At 33.4% G+C, this 15,994-nt stretch overlaps 1 protein-coding gene across 2 annotated transcripts in view; it reads left to right on the plus strand.

Annotated features, from left to right (window-relative positions):
* SEMA3A (semaphorin 3A) overlaps nucleotides 1-15,994 on the plus strand; it is a 455,178-nt gene that overhangs the window by 251,284 nt on the left and 187,900 nt on the right. The window contains exon 4 of one of the 2 annotated variants that reach the window (XM_081286513.1): nucleotides 3,133-3,326. In XM_081286513.1, coding sequence (XP_081142639.1) covers nucleotides 3,215-3,326 — 112 coding nt within the window. In that variant the 5' untranslated portion in view covers nucleotides 3,133-3,214. Of the gene's footprint in view, nucleotides 1-2,737; nucleotides 3,327-15,994 lie in introns of those variants that run through there. The other variant, XM_081286512.1, reaches the window with a different exon arrangement.

Raw genomic sequence — 15,994 nt, forward strand, 5'->3', positions numbered from 1 at the left:
TTAAAAGGTCAATAAAATACTTCTGAATTTTAAATAGCAAATGATGCAGTAAAGTCGGTGGTTATGGTGGCACTTACAGTAGGGCTTATCATGTCTGGACATAGGCCACAGATTCTCAGAATAAGAAGAAAAAAAACTAGAGGAGTGGATCAAATCCACATTTCACACCTGGAGCTATGTTTTGTAGATTCTAACAAACATTCAACCAGGTCCACTCCTACTTTGTTTCTACCTGAGTTGAGAAAAAAAAATCAAATTAATTACTTCTCAAGTGCTTGGAAAAAATAGCTTATCAAAGTCAAATGAGAAAGCAATAGCTATAAGATTCTAAAAGTTTTTGTAAGTATTTTTCAGGTATATAGTTTCTTTTTTCTTTATTTATTTTTTACAATCACAGGTAAAGTATCTATTTTGTAGCTGAACTTTTCTACTATTTTACAATTTATTCAGGCTATGATAGTTATGTCTACCTGAAGGATTTACCATTTTTACTTCTTAAGATTAAAACAAATTTGCGCAAAAAGAAAATGGAAACATCGATTTATTTGACTTTCAAGCATCTTGAAAAATACAAAGCTGATAAAAATGTAAAGGGTCTGGAAAATACCACATGCAAATAAATATATTAAATTTTTAAGAATGTGTTTGTAAATATGGGGGTGTGTGGACTATCAAATCCTAGGCAGTGACATTAATTTAAAGTTTTGCTTTACAAAATGAAATAAATCTGTCCTGATTTTGTGGTTCAGAACCCAGATTGAATGTCTTCTTTCCCTGTGGAGTCAGTTCTGAACCTTTTATCTGAATTTACCTACAACCATTTCTTTTTCCTGGAACACATCAAAATGTACCAAGATTAGGACATTACATGGGTGAAATAGATATACTGCTAGGTTTGCTTTATTCAGTTTGGTTTTGACAAAACCTAACTCTCCTATACTATGTAACAAGAAGTATAGTAAAAAAATGCTTTAAGACATTTAAAATATACATTGATGAAAACGGTGAAACTAAAGTATTTGAAACAATCATGTATGAGATTTCAATAGAATGATTAATTAGTCTGTTCCTCTAAATAATCCCAAAGTGACATGAATTCCTGTGCAGAATGAGTGTCTGTACAGAGAAATCCATGAAAGACAGGCCTCTTGTCATCTGTAGCCCTAATCCATTGCCCAGAGCGTGAAAAGCGCTAAGGATAACAAGTGTGAGAATCAGTAAAATCAACATTATTTTTGGATTTTATTTTCTTAACAATACTAACTGATCAATAGGCTTGTGGAAACTGACAAATACAATAGGATCTGTTTGACAAATCAATCTAGTGAAGTGGAGGAAGAATCCTGCCTCCCTTTACCCCTCCCCCTTTCTATCCTCCTCCACCTACACTCACACAAACACATTTTGAAAGAGAGAAAGAGAGAGAGAGAGAGAGAGGGAGGAGAGAGAGAGCGCACAGTGACTGCTCTTTCTCTATTGGTCTGTAGTCGTTCAGTAATGAAAGCTGTCTTGACAATGCTTAGATCATTTTTTTGTAAGGATTCTAAACTGCTTTCAGCTAAGTGTTTGTGTTTTTAATTGTGAGACTCACCCTCTCTTTCTGGCCAAGAAATTTCCATATTATTAAGTTCAGTTCTGTACTTCAAGTGCTGAGAGGGGGTGGCAGTGGCAGGAAAGAAAGAGCAGAGAAAGTTGGACACTAACGAAAGAAAAGTTCTCTCCTTTTAACTTTTGTGCAACCCCCAAATCCTATAAGGATATCAGCTTTGGGAAAGACTGAAAGAAAATAGAAGAAATTGAGACACCACAGACCACATGCCTGCTTTGTAAAGAACTTATGGTGTTTGGCTGATTCCCTGAATACATGTATATGTGCCCCCCAGAAAATTTAGTGACCCTTCACCAACTCATGAAGAGACAGAAATATTCATTTTATTTTGGTCCTTGACACTCAGCAGGGACTTTCTTGAACTTTGTCATCTTCCTCTGCCCTTTAAACCAAAACTAGGGAAGTAGCTTTAATTAATGAGATGTGATGCATTAAAAATGTTAGGCAGAGCATTCCAGAAGCTGGAAAGCCATGGATGTTTTTAAATTTTGAGTATCCTTTTGAGAATCCCCTGTTGTAATTTATAATTCTCAGTGGACCTATATTTGTCTTGAACTGATTGTTGAAATGGGCTTTACTAGGAATTTCTTCACTGAAATTACAGTGGGGCAGGGGAAGGAGGTGGTTGAGCCTAAGGGGTTTGTTGGGAGGAGGGAATGATCTCTAACAAGGCTTTAAAACCTTCAGTGGTTAAAGTTATATTGATGAGAAGGTTTCTCTCTCCAACACACACACACACACACACACACACACACACTCAAGTTCAGCAGGATTGTATAATGAGCATGAATTGTAAATTATGTAGGTAACAGTATTCAGATTTTTTTAATCAAAATTGCACCCAAAAATGGCTATAAAACAACGCTTGCCTTGGGAAGTAAATTTATAGCTACATGCCTTTCACAGGCACGCTGGAGGGTTCTGCTCCCGGCTCTAATCTCTGTGAGATGTTTTTTGCATGTGTTGTGTGACAGGAGGGAAGGGGAGTGGGTTGAGCTCGCCTGTTCTCCCATTGTCAGCCAGTCTAGTGAGTGTTGGGAAAACCTGTCTGTGGGATCTTGTGTCATCTCTCCCTACATGTGTACAGGAAAAGTCCGCGCTGCTCCTGCTCACGGTTCCTCTCTCTCTCTCTCCCTCTCTCTCTCCTCTCTCTCTCTCTCCTCTCCTCTCTCTCTCTCTCTTTCTCTGTTTCCCTTTCATTCTGCTTCCCCGGAGCCGAATGAAGCAGGGAGCAGGATTAGAGTCGGCCACCGGCTATCAGAGGAACATAGATAAAAGGAACTGCTTCTTAAGCACCACTGCCGCAGCCCTTGTTAATTTTTTTTTTTTCCTCTCTCTTTCCACACAACAGTTGTGCCTCATTATCCGGTGCCTGGCTCGATTTTTTTTTTTTTTTTTTTTTGAGGGTTTGAAGTTTCTGTGCTTCAGTGACTGTTACAGAAGAAGAGGTGTTAGTGTTGCCACGAGGTCTTGATTGTCTGCATTTATGAATGAAACTGACCTAAATCACCTGTTACCTCCAGTTTCCAGATTGTTTGAACTTCTCTGGCCGCACAATACAGGAAGGAAGACTGAAGCAGCACAGAGACCTACAGCGTCTGCAGCATGGGCTGGTTCACTGGGATTGTCTGTCTTTTCTGGGGAGTATTACTTACAGCAAGAGCAAACTATCAAAATGGGAAGAACAATGTGCCAAGGCTGAAATTATCCTACAAAGGTAAATCTTTTTTTTTTTTTCTTTCTATTTTTTTTTTTTTTTTGGCTAGCTTTTTCCCCCCGCCACACACACTTCGTTCCTTGAACTCCCTCCCAACCCAAACCATCAAACCTTTAGTTTAACCTGAGAAACCTATGTGATTATATGTATCTTTCTGAGATGATTTAAACACTTTTTTTTTAAAAAAGCACGTCTTCTGTTTGATATGTGACAATTTAAATGCAAACAAAGAACATTTAATCACATTTGCAGAGAAGAGCTGCATGCCTGGTACATGCTGATCTGTATATCTGATGATCATATCTTCTGTTAATTTTTCTGACTTTATTTCTCTTAAAAATTTAAAAACAATAACTAATGTAAAAATGGTCTCTTTATAAATGTGTATGCCTTACCTATAATAATTGTTATGATGAATTGTATTTTCTCAGTTTTAGACATTAAATGGTTAATCATCATCATGAATATTCAGTTTGTTCAAATCTGACAATCAGATGCTTAACATAAGCAGTAGATCAAGGTTTGCCAAGAGAACATAAACTGGAGAACAGACTAGTTTTTCCACAGTGTGTTATGATTGTACAAAAGACTGTGTATTTGACTAATTGGTGTAAAGCTAGCTTTTCAAATATAATGTTATTTAATTCCGTATGCACTTCAGTGAGAATTGAAGAGCTATTACTCTCTAGTTGCATAGCTACTTATGTGAACTTCTTTTTAAAAAAGTATAGATTGATGAAAGAAAAAAACACCCATCTGTATTACATGGTACTTTATTTGTTTACAGTTTCATGCATGTGCTTGTTTTTAATTGAGGATTTAAGAAAAAATATTCATTATAATATTTGTTTAGACAGATTTTATAGATTGATGTATAAAGTAATGCTAAAATGCTTCCAGATAATACTTTTTAATATCGGAAAATACTTCTATAACTCAGGTATTATGAAATGGAGTTGAAGATTAAACTGTTTGCAGTCAAGTAGTTCTGCTCCCTAAGGTGCTGATTTCTTAGGATTCTCAGATTTCTGGAATTGGGGGTGGGGCAGTGAGAAGCTTCAATTATGCTACAATCTTAGCCTATGGGGTAAAAGAAAACTATTGGATATCTGTGGTGATGTCTGTCTACTGTACACTGCTCTATGCCAGAAGATATAATCTTTAATTTTCACATGATGGGTAACATCTCTTTCTGAATGCTTTAGTGTGAAAGAGGATCTCAAGTAGAAAAGAGAGATAATTTTCACACTCTGGATTAGAAATTAAACACCTATTAAATGTGTTTATTTGAATTTAATACTCATTGTGAAAAATACATTGAATTAGAAAATATTTGTGGTCTAATAATTTCTTGGGTATCCAATGAAGAACAGATTTTAAGCATCAGCAGAAATTTCAATTTTATTTATTTTACAAGTTTTTTTTTTTAAAAAAGCATACCATCCATTAAGTACTCAATTAAATCTCTATTATGTTTCTATTTTATAACTGACTTTATATTGTTTCTATAACATTTAATGTTATGACATCTTTTCTCTCCTTGAGAAGATGCCATCAAATAATTCTTAATAGTCCACTTTATTCAAGTTTATATTCAGTATAAGTTTATATGCAACTTTAGTTCTCAAAGATGTGAATGACTGCATGCTATAATTTTAGATTAATAAATGTAAAAAAAGTGAAACATTCTAAAATCTATAAGATTTATAGAAAGTTGTCAAAGTGCTAAATCAACTTTAAAATCAAATAAAAATCGAATATCATACTTTCTTATTTTGAAATAATCTTATTTTCATGGTGAATAGATTATGATTCTCCATGATAGAAGAGGTACCTTTTTTTTTTCTATACGTTCAAGTCAGGTAGATATAATTTAATTAAAATATTTTAACCTTGTCTGATGAAGCAGCTCTATATTTTGACAAGATCTATATATTAGACACTATCATTATAAGCCTTTCCTTTTTTTTTCTTTCTTTTTTTTTTTTTTTTTTTTTTTTGGTCAATTGGCATTCATCAGAATTATTGTGCTTTTTTTTTTTTTTTAATCAAAACTGCCTCACAACTATATAACAATTCTACTGATACACCAAAAGTTGGCAGTTTGGTTAAAAATAAACTGTGAAATGGACGACAAGAATAAACAGAGTGGTCCAAACAGTTGTTCTTGTGTCATTTTATTGGTCTATCATTACATTTTTGTCTCTGGATGTAGCTTTTTTGCCAAAGCAAACACCTGGTAGCCAATTGTCAGTACTTTGTTTCTAAACTATAATGGAGATAGATTTTTTTTAGCTACTTCTTTTTCCTCCTTAATGAGATGTCAAACATAGTTAAAATATCAACTGCATTACCCTTAAAAATATTCCAGCAGGACTCATGAAGAGTTAAATCCCTGCCAACCTTCATTTCCCATGGTCACTTGTTTTCAAAGATCCACCATTAACCCTCTCATTGCTCAGGTGGCTAAGATGAAGTTTCATGCAATTACTGAACTTACTTTCTCTAAACTTGCCTAGTAGGAGATTAAAGAGATTTGATACATTAAATGAGAAAGAAAAAGAAGCAAAAACAAGAAGGCAGCCTTTGTTGGGAATGTACACCCATATCTAATAAGATACCTCTTTACTTTCTAGGAAAAAGGACTTGAATAGATGTGCTCAGGACCATCTGGAGAAGTGATAATATTAGAAAAATGGGGTATGCTGGCTTTTCCTCTGAACCAATCTGATTTAGAATCCTTGTGGGGGAAGAAAATGTGAGAACTCCATAAATCTCAGCAGTCACATAGAAATTATTCTCAAGAAACATTCACTCAGAGATACTTTTGCCTTCCTTAAATGTATGCAATAGAACTAAAAGTTAAGCTACTACTTTAAAAAATGGCACATAACAGTTTATTTCCTCTACAAAACTAGACAGATTTCACTTTTCTTATGAAATACTAGAAAATCATTTAATCTTTCATTTGGGATATGTGATACAATGAAGGTTTCAGTAAAATCTATGTAAATCACAAGAATGAATAGGTTTGGGGTTTTAAATAAATGACAGATATTCCATCATTCAATGTAATGGGTTTTCCCATGACATTGTGTGCTTCAGTTTTAGTAGAAATCAAAGACACATGCAAGTCTCAATGTGATGGTGATCCTGTGAATCCAAAGGTTAAATCAATAATTTTAACCTTACCTTCATAGGGAGGACTTAGTAAATAAGACTGAAATAAAGGGTAGACATTTCAAAGACTTTCTTTCCATATTTGATGATATTTCCCCCCTTAGAGTCTTGTTGTTTAATTCTTGTGAGAATGAGATTGCCAATTAAATCAAAATTCTCATGTACAGTTTTCTGATATTAGAAGAAAATTTTATTTAATTAAAAACTCTGAAGTAAAAGTTTCAAAAGTTTTTTCTTCTTAGTCTATTCTTCAACAAATTATTATTGTTTACAAAACTAATTAATATAAATAATGATTTACTGAACTTGATTTCTGTTCAGCAATTTTTTTTACTAAAATAGTGTTTAATTATATATATATATATATATATATATATATAGAGAGAGAGAGAGAGAGAGAGAGAGAGAGAAAGAGAGAGAGACAAAGAGAGTTTATTTATACATACTACATATATAAAGAAATGGATATGTGTATAGATATGGATATATGCATACATGTATTCTATTTAAAATACATATCTTCATGTTGATATTTATGGCTGGGAAAATAATTTCAGCAATCTACAGGATGTGACTTATGATAAAAAGCCTTTACAAATAAATTTATTAGATTAAAATGACAATCATATTTTATATCATACATACATTATATATATATATATATATATATATATATAATAAAAGGGATGTGACCTTTAAGTCCTGTGAAAAGTTTTGATGAATATCCTAAGTATTTATATAATAGTATAGAATGGAATGTGTCTTATATTAAAAATTTAGCTATTGCAGTTAAAATTAAACTTTCTAGGAAAGTTAGGGGGAAGGAATGACACATACAAGCTTTCTCTCTCTCTCTCTCTCTCTCTCTCTCTCTCTCTCTCTCTCTCTCTCTCTCACACACACACACACACGTGTGTGTGTGTGTGTGTGTGTGTGCATAGAGCAACAAAGTCATAAATTCTTTGCAGTTTCTTTTCTCAAACAGTCACTATTCATTTGGCACCTGGAATTTAGCTAGCTAATCTTTATTTAACATGATCTTTTCAAATTTTATTAACTTTAACATCATATTTTGATTCCAAGTTCTTTAATTTAAACACAAAGAATAGTAGAACTTTTAATTTGTCTAATCAACGAGAATATGCTGGCAAAATAATGAAAAATGAACATAAAAAATAATATAAAAGTCACACATCTTGTGATTCAATTCAATTCTGGTCAGAAAATAAATAATGGCTAGTGAAGTCTCAAATTTGTGGCTCCTCTGTTAATGCTGCCAAACAGATTGGACTTTGAAAAAATAATTTATACAGTGTAAACTGTAGCATGTAGGAAAGTAATTGAGACCAAAAAATAAACCTCTAAATCATTAACTTATAATAATGATATTCAGTCACTATTAACTTCAATAAACCTGAACATTAGACAATTTTCCTAATTCTATTTTTTTGTGTTGTATTTTATTTTCATGTTAATTAACAGTCTACTACTATAAATGATATAAAATACCAAGATATTTAGCCCAATAAATAGATGTGTAGGTTGTGATATCTAATTTCCCTTCATTTTATGACTTAATGATTACCCATAAACAACATAATTAACAAATATCATTTGGGGTCAATTTTACTTAAATTCTGAAATCAAGAATTAATTTAAGGATATTTTAGGAATAAATTTAATAGGTTAATTAATATGATTATATATGTCCCTATTGACAAAAATAGATGCTAAGCTATTGATTAAAGAAGATATTATCCTTAGTGTGAATACACAATTGCATTCTGTATTAAATTTTGCATCATATTTTCAGATGTGTGCTTTAAGAAACTTGTATTTTAAAGTTATCATCAACTTTTACTTGTCCATGAGCAATTTTATGGTTTAAATTATTATCTCAAACATAAACTTCAAGCACACATCTATGTGGTCAAAAGATCAAAATACCATACTTTCACACCGTTTGAAGAATTTTTAAATCTAGAATCAGGATTATCTTAAATAGAATTTATATTTGAATTTTTTCTAATAGTTTCCAAAATGATCAATATTAAAATACATTTTGGATTGATAATTAGGCAACCAGTTTTCAACGGGATAAATTGAGAGGATAAATGAATGACTTTTCCAGGCACCTATTTCATTGCACTGCATTTTATTTTTTCATATATTTACAAAGTCCTAATACTATAACTTGGCAAGTTGTGTATTAAAATAATAAAACATTACTCCTATCAAAACATTATGAATTGGTTTATGATAAAATGATCCTTTGCAGTAAAGTTGTACATATAACTTCCAAACAAAGTTAGAGTTAGAACTCATTTATGAAGACCAGCAGTTGTAAACATAAATTAGGATTGGGATGGCATTAATTTTTTGTGATTTCCAAGGTGCTATCTAAAGGAATCATCATGATTTGCAGTACTATGTTTCCACTAATAGGTGGCACTAGCCATTTGTCACAGCTTTTTCATTGGTTCTGAAAAGGACAGGCTGCTAGGATAAGCACCCTAAAAGTGTAGAGGCTGTGCTTGGTAAAACTGGCAAAGGAGTCATGAGATGTGACATACACGAAAATGATACATTACTTAAGTGAAATTTGCTAAAAATTTTGATGTGTTCCTTGCATGAACTTATTGATACATTTTTGACCAGGAAGAAGTAAATGGTTATATATAAAAAATTATTTTTTAACTTAAATGAGATTATATGTGAGCCTGATCTCTACGAGAGAAAGTAAACTAATTAGTGACATAGTGGTACCAACAATTAGAGTGATGGAAGGAGAGTATTAGTATGCAAACTAATTACATATGTTGGTATGCAATGTCACATATATATGTATTTTCTGAATCATTTGCTTATAGGAAGAAGTGAGCTTGCCTGTGGCACATTATTGCTACCATTTATAATTGGAGAGTACCTAGCTGAGAAGATAAGATAATGTTTAGAAAGTTGTATCTGTAAAACAATGGCTTCTTTTAATTTTTAACCTGTTCAAAATTATCATCATAATTAAACATATGGAAGAATCAATAAATCCCATCTGACATAAATAAGTCTGAATGTCTCCAGCTACTATCTCCTTCTATTGCCAAGACATAAACATCAGTATAAATAGAGAATTCTCACACTATTTCTAAACAGTAACAAAGCTGGACTCTGTCAAACCCAGGATAAGAAAATATACAATTTATACTTGAACTAGGGAATGAAGATAAGCAAAAATATAATTCTGTTGATAAAATAAGAATAATTTGGTCTTAGTATTTTATGCAAGCTTAGGCTAAAACTTAGAAGGATCACAAATTTAGGAGGTCTTGTCATCTTTTGAATAAACCATTAAACCTGCATTTCTAGGTTTCTCTTTCTTGGAGAGATGTGGCACAGGAAGCAATGTTGACCCAAACTTATAGTAATTAATGTGTGGCTACAATCATAAATATGTCTTTAGGTAAAACAAACATCACCCACTTGGCTTTTCATCAGAATAGCAAATGAAACTGTTGTATTAACTACATCAAATGACTTTTTTTAAGTCTGTAAAACTACTTTCATGAATCATCTTTGTAGTGCCAGATTGTGAGGTTCATGAAGCTGGATATATATTATGTATTATTTTTCATCTATGTACTCTCAAAGGCTAGTACAGAAACTCATTGTTGACTGATTTTGTGACTTAGTTGATGCATCTTGGGTTTTTTAAAATCTAAAATATGCCTTTTAAAAAACACAATTCATTTTGGATACAAGAGGAATGCAAATTTATAATAAATCAATTTATTATAAGTGAATTGTACATTGTAGTACTGTTGAGAAAGGAAAAGTGTTGCTAGCTTCAAGGGTAGAGGCTGTATGTCAATGATACTTCGGCTGCACAAGGATGTGAGAACAGTGGCATGTCCCCCAAGCCACATCTCATTTTGAACCAAGGCTATTCCAAGACTGAATCAGAAAATATCCTGGTCATCTTTTCTTGCCTACAGCTCAGAAATTGGAAATATACAATACACATGTACAGGAAGATTCTAGGTATAATTTGAGGAATTACTTTCTTTCTTTGGACACATTTGATTTCCTTTTTCTCTTATGTTGCAGTACTCACATATGGAAAAGAAAGTGACACTGTTATAAAACTAAATAGTGGCTGAAGATAAAGAAAATTGTCTTAACCTCACACTGAGCACTTGAAATGTTTGTGTAGCAAAACCAGTCCTCCCAAATGAAGTTGAACATATCCTTTTTTTTTTTTTTTGATTTAAGCAAGATTCATTATGGGGCTGGAAATTATGAATATTTTACTTTCTCTTTAAAGTCTTTAAATTTTTTTTCATCATTTTCTTTTTTTATTTTATTTATTTTTATTTTTTTTATTGTTGGTTGTTCAAAACATTACATAGTTCTTGACATATCATATTTCACATTTTGATTCAAGTGGGTTATGAACTCCCATTTTTACCCCGTATACAGATTGCAGAATCACATCAGTTACACTTCCATTGATTTACATATTGCCATACTAGTGTCTGTTGTATTCTGCTGCCTTTCCTATCCTCTACTATCCCCCCTCCCCTCTCCTCCACTCCCCTCTTCTCTCTCTACCCCCTCTACTGTAATTCATTTCTCCCCCTTGTATTATTTTTCCCTTTCCCCTCACTTCCTCTTGTATGTAATTTTGTATAACCATGAGGGTCTCCTTCCATTTTCATGCAATTTCCCTTCCCTCTTGCTTTCCCTCCCACCTCTTATCCCTATTAAAATGTTAATCTTCTTCTCATGCTCTTCGTCCCTACTCTGTTCATGGACAATCTCAGCTGACTATTTTTCATTGTCCCCACTTCTGGGAGAATCCTGGCTTTGCTCTCTGACAGCTTGCTAAGATGCAGCATTTCAGAACTTCCTTTGCTGCTTCTGTCACACTTACCAAGGGCAGCAGTTGCTCACAGCGCCTGCTGCCTCATTTCCAAGTCAGTTTCTTCCTTCCCTTGTCTTCCTGCCCCACAGCCTGGTAACACCTCCCATTTCCCTCTTCAGCCTTTTCATCCTCAGAGCTCTTTCTCAGAAAAGTAAATGTGATAGGAAAAAGCCAAAAGAATATCTGGCTGAAATGTGAATATACAAAATACAGGTTGAACTCTATGATTTAGATTCTGATCTCAAATTATTAAGAAGACGGAAGAGGATAATAGCCTAATTTCCTTAAGCCACTTATAGGGCTGTGGGCTGACATTTGTATTATAAGGAATTTACAAATATGGATGGAAAATTCTTAAAAAAATATTTGTTATTCTGGTCAAAAGGTAGAAATAGCAGGAAAGAACAGTACAACAGCTATCATCGATTGCACTTTTGTGTACCAATCATAACTATTAAATGGCAGTAAAAGTGATGTAGGCCTAATCCTAATCCTTAAGCATATATTCAAGCAAAGTAAAAATAAAGTTGTTTACACCTTAGGTCAATCCAAGCTATATATATTTATGGATCTTCATGATATGTGTCAGGAGCATTAAGTTTTCCCTTTGAATTTCAAATCTCAAGAAACATCTTTAAGACTTAGATTAAATGGAACTACATTTTATCAGCTCTACAGACTTTATATTTCCTATATATATTCTATGTATAAGACATTAAGTCACATAAGTCATTTGTCACATTTCTTTATAAATGAATAGATTTTTAGGTAAATAATATGAATATAAAAGGGATTCTGAGGAAGATATATCTGCTAAGAGTTTAGGGCTCATATAAAATGGGGAACAGGGAAGGTGGGCCTTGAATGCAAAGAAGGATGTAAGAAGGCAAATGTGGAGAAAAGTGGTGATTGCCACTATTGAAAACTTTTCTTCTGATTTGGTTTTCATAAAGCAATATACATAATTTATATCACTTAAAATTGCAGCACAGAAGACAAGGAACTTCATAATTAATATGTAGTTGTAGAAGTTTGCCTAAAAAGTTAGATCAAGAAGTACAGGTGACACACACTTAGAAGGACTTTTCCACAGTGGTCACAGAGTCATTTGGGCTTATCTGTCTCTTCTTTGGATGTCTACAAAACACACGAACCTGGCTTATTTCTAACCAAATAAAAAAGGAAAGTATTCTGTTTATTCAATGTAGAAAGTACTCCCACTGTGTTTCATTGAGATTATGAAATACAGTGATATAGAACGCTGGTTTCTTGTTTTCCTAGTTAACTCTTATTTATTCTGCTTTAATTTATTAATTTGTTAATTCACCAGCAAGTTGTGAAAAGAGCAGTTCCTATTTTACAAACATATTTACTTTTAATATGAAGATATCCAGGCGCTGGGGTTGTTGCTCAGTGGTAGAGTGCTCATCTAGCACGTGTGAGGCACTGGGTTTGATCCTCAGCCCTACATAAAAATAAATAAATAAAATAAAGGCATATATATATATATATATATATATATATATATATATATATAAATAAATAAATGAGATATCCATAACATTCATACAATGGGCATCCAGAAATAAAATGTCCCTTTAATTGTGTGTTCCTGTTTTATGATTCCTATCTTTAAATATAAATTAATATACTACATATATTTGTACCTACATAGTACTTCATCATTCAGTATGTTTCTCTAGCTCATAAAAAATTAGTTTCATAACAAACAGGATAGTAAAATCTTGGAACATTTCATATTTATATTAGAGGAAGTTGTAGATTCATTGTATCTTGCAACACAAACTAAAAAAAAGAAAAATAAGTCACTTCTGGAATTCCTTGTACTTACAGAATTGAATTTAGATGAAGAAATACCTATATGATGGGTTTATATTTAGTATATATGTGTGGTTATGTGTATCCATAATACTCAAATACAAGAAAAGCCGTTGCAATTTTCTAAATCATATTACATTTAATTTGAAATTATGGAACATGGAATGCCACCCATCAGATCACAGAGTTGTAAGGAAGGTCTTAGGAGGGGGTCTCACTTTGCTTGATGTCAGATCCCCAGCTGTTCAGGAGGATTATTATTTTCTGTCCTTTATAGTGGACCTTCCCAGAGCACCTTCTGTATCTAGTTCTGCTCTCAGCTCATTCTCTGTCTTGCTCAGGCATGGCTACTCTGGGACATTGCCAGAAGTAACTTTAAAATTCCTTCCACTGAGAATCCTCATCACTTGGCTTCAGGCCCTAGCACTTAGGGTCTTGCCTCCACAGCATGCATGAGGTTTCCACCCTCAGAGCCTTGCACCTCCAGGGTACAAAGTGTGAACAGGACCAATCCTTCAATTCAATCACCTTCTGCCTTTCCAGGTTTGAAATATATTACCTAAAAAATGAAAAAAAGAAAAAAGATTCTGTTCACCACACCCCGAAAATACTAATCTTTAATCTGTATTTTTCTTGGTCTATTGAAATAACTCCCATTGAATGCTATCCTTTTAAAAACATTCTCTGAATTATTCCCCGGGGAAATGACAAAAGGTTTTAGGCCCTAAATTAACAAACAAACAAAAACTTTATGTGACTGTTGAGAGGAGGTTAAGAACTTTTCATTTCACTTTTGGCAAAACAATCTATAGCAGAGCAAAATAAAATAGACAATTACTTAATGAGGTTATCTTGGCATTTAATTTCATGCATGTGTCCCTTTATTCCTGACTGGTCCACCCCGTATTTAATCAGCCTCAGTGTCCTATAGATTCTACCTCTTGAGTCTGTCACTCAAATCTTCTCTGTTGTCTCTTCCAGGTGAGAACAGGCCCCTGTCATCATTTGACCTTTACTCCAACAGCAACCTCTAATCATTAATTCTTCTTTCTGTTATAGGCTATAATTTTTTCTGGAATTCATAATTTAATTATGCTTTTCTCTTATTTAAAATTCCTACTGATTAAAGCCCAAACTACTTCATGTGATCTATTAAAGTGATTAACCGGAGTCCAGGTGTTGAAAGCCCTGACTTTGTTCATATATAAGGAAGTAAGCCTGAATAATGATAATGATAATGATAATAATAATAGAAATGCAGAAGAAAGGCTGAAGATGAGCTATGTTGAAAGTATAGACATGTTAGTTTGGTTAATTAATTGATTAAGCACAGATTAGGACTCAGAGAATTAGAGAACTATAAATTTTGAAATTTCCACAACCAGAAGTATGAGACAATACTGATAATAACCCAAACAGGAGGATTTCTTCAACTTGTACCCCCAATCATGCCCATGACTACACTTTCTTCTCCACAGCCTTTCCTTCCTGGGAGCACTTCCATTAGATGACACACTTCCCAGCCTCTTGGTGGTTTACTGATGCCCTCAGCTCCAATAAACATTACTTGAGTATCTCCTCTGGATAGGCTTTCCAAGAGGCAGGGTGTAGGAGACATGGTCTAGCAACTGTCCTAAAGAAATTTAGCATCTGGGAGAGGAAAAGACACAGACTGTCAGCTATTTAACATCGCAACTGTTCTGCATCCATTTTATATTTATAGTCAAGTTAAGTAGAGAGTCTTGTGTATAACAGGCCCTCATTAAATACTTCTTGAATGAAGCAGCTTAAGTAATAAGTGAGAAGGTGGCAGATAATCATTTCAGGTCAGAGGACTAAGACACACAGGTGAGACCCTACATATGATAGACTTAAGTGCATGGCACACACTAGATTCATTTGAATATTTATAAAGTAGATTAATAAAATGTTTAGTTAGAATAAATATCATTTAAGGCTGAAAAACCAGTTTAGATATGGACAAGTGGCAGAGAATTTTCAAATAGAGATTATAGTATTTAAACTTAAGCAAATAGTGGGGCTGGGGATGTGGCTCAAGTGGTAGCGCGCTGGACTGGCATGCGTGCGGCCCGGGTTCGATCCTCAGCACCACATACCAACAAAGATGTTGTGTCCGCCGAGAACTAAAAAAAAATAAATATTAAAAATTCTCTCTCTCTCTCTCTCTCTCCCCTCTCTCACTCTCTCTTAAAAAAAAATAAACTTAAGCAAATAGATGATAATAACTTTTTAAATGAAGTGAGCCAAGCGAGGCTTTTGGAATCCAGATAACTAGGAGTTTACCTTCAAGTATTGAGTTTTATGAGTTATTAAGTCATCTTCTGATGAAGCAAGATTCTGAAACAAATGACTACCAATCAGAAGGGGGCATCAGATAATGACCTATTCATCTGGGATACAGTGACTTCACACATGGACATGTAACTTGTTTTTATGTACATAAAACTCATATTATCATGAGTCTACAGAAAAGCAAGTCACACTTTAAAAACTGAAGAGTTTTATGCTTTCGCCTAAAATTTTAAAATCCAACAAAAGATTGACAATTAGTATATAGCTGCCTATCTAAAAATATCCTATATCACATTAATTCCTTCAAATTTCTTAAGTTCATGGCAGAGCATACATTTAGAATTTTTGATCAGGAGTCCTACATATACTGTTATTTAGCAGAATATTTCTATGTTAGGAAAACAAGACACTGTGGGTG

This window comes from Spermophilus citellus (genome assembly GCF_964194105.1).
Source record: "Spermophilus citellus genome assembly, chromosome: 3".
Lineage (NCBI taxonomy): Eukaryota > Metazoa > Chordata > Mammalia > Rodentia > Sciuridae > Spermophilus > Spermophilus citellus.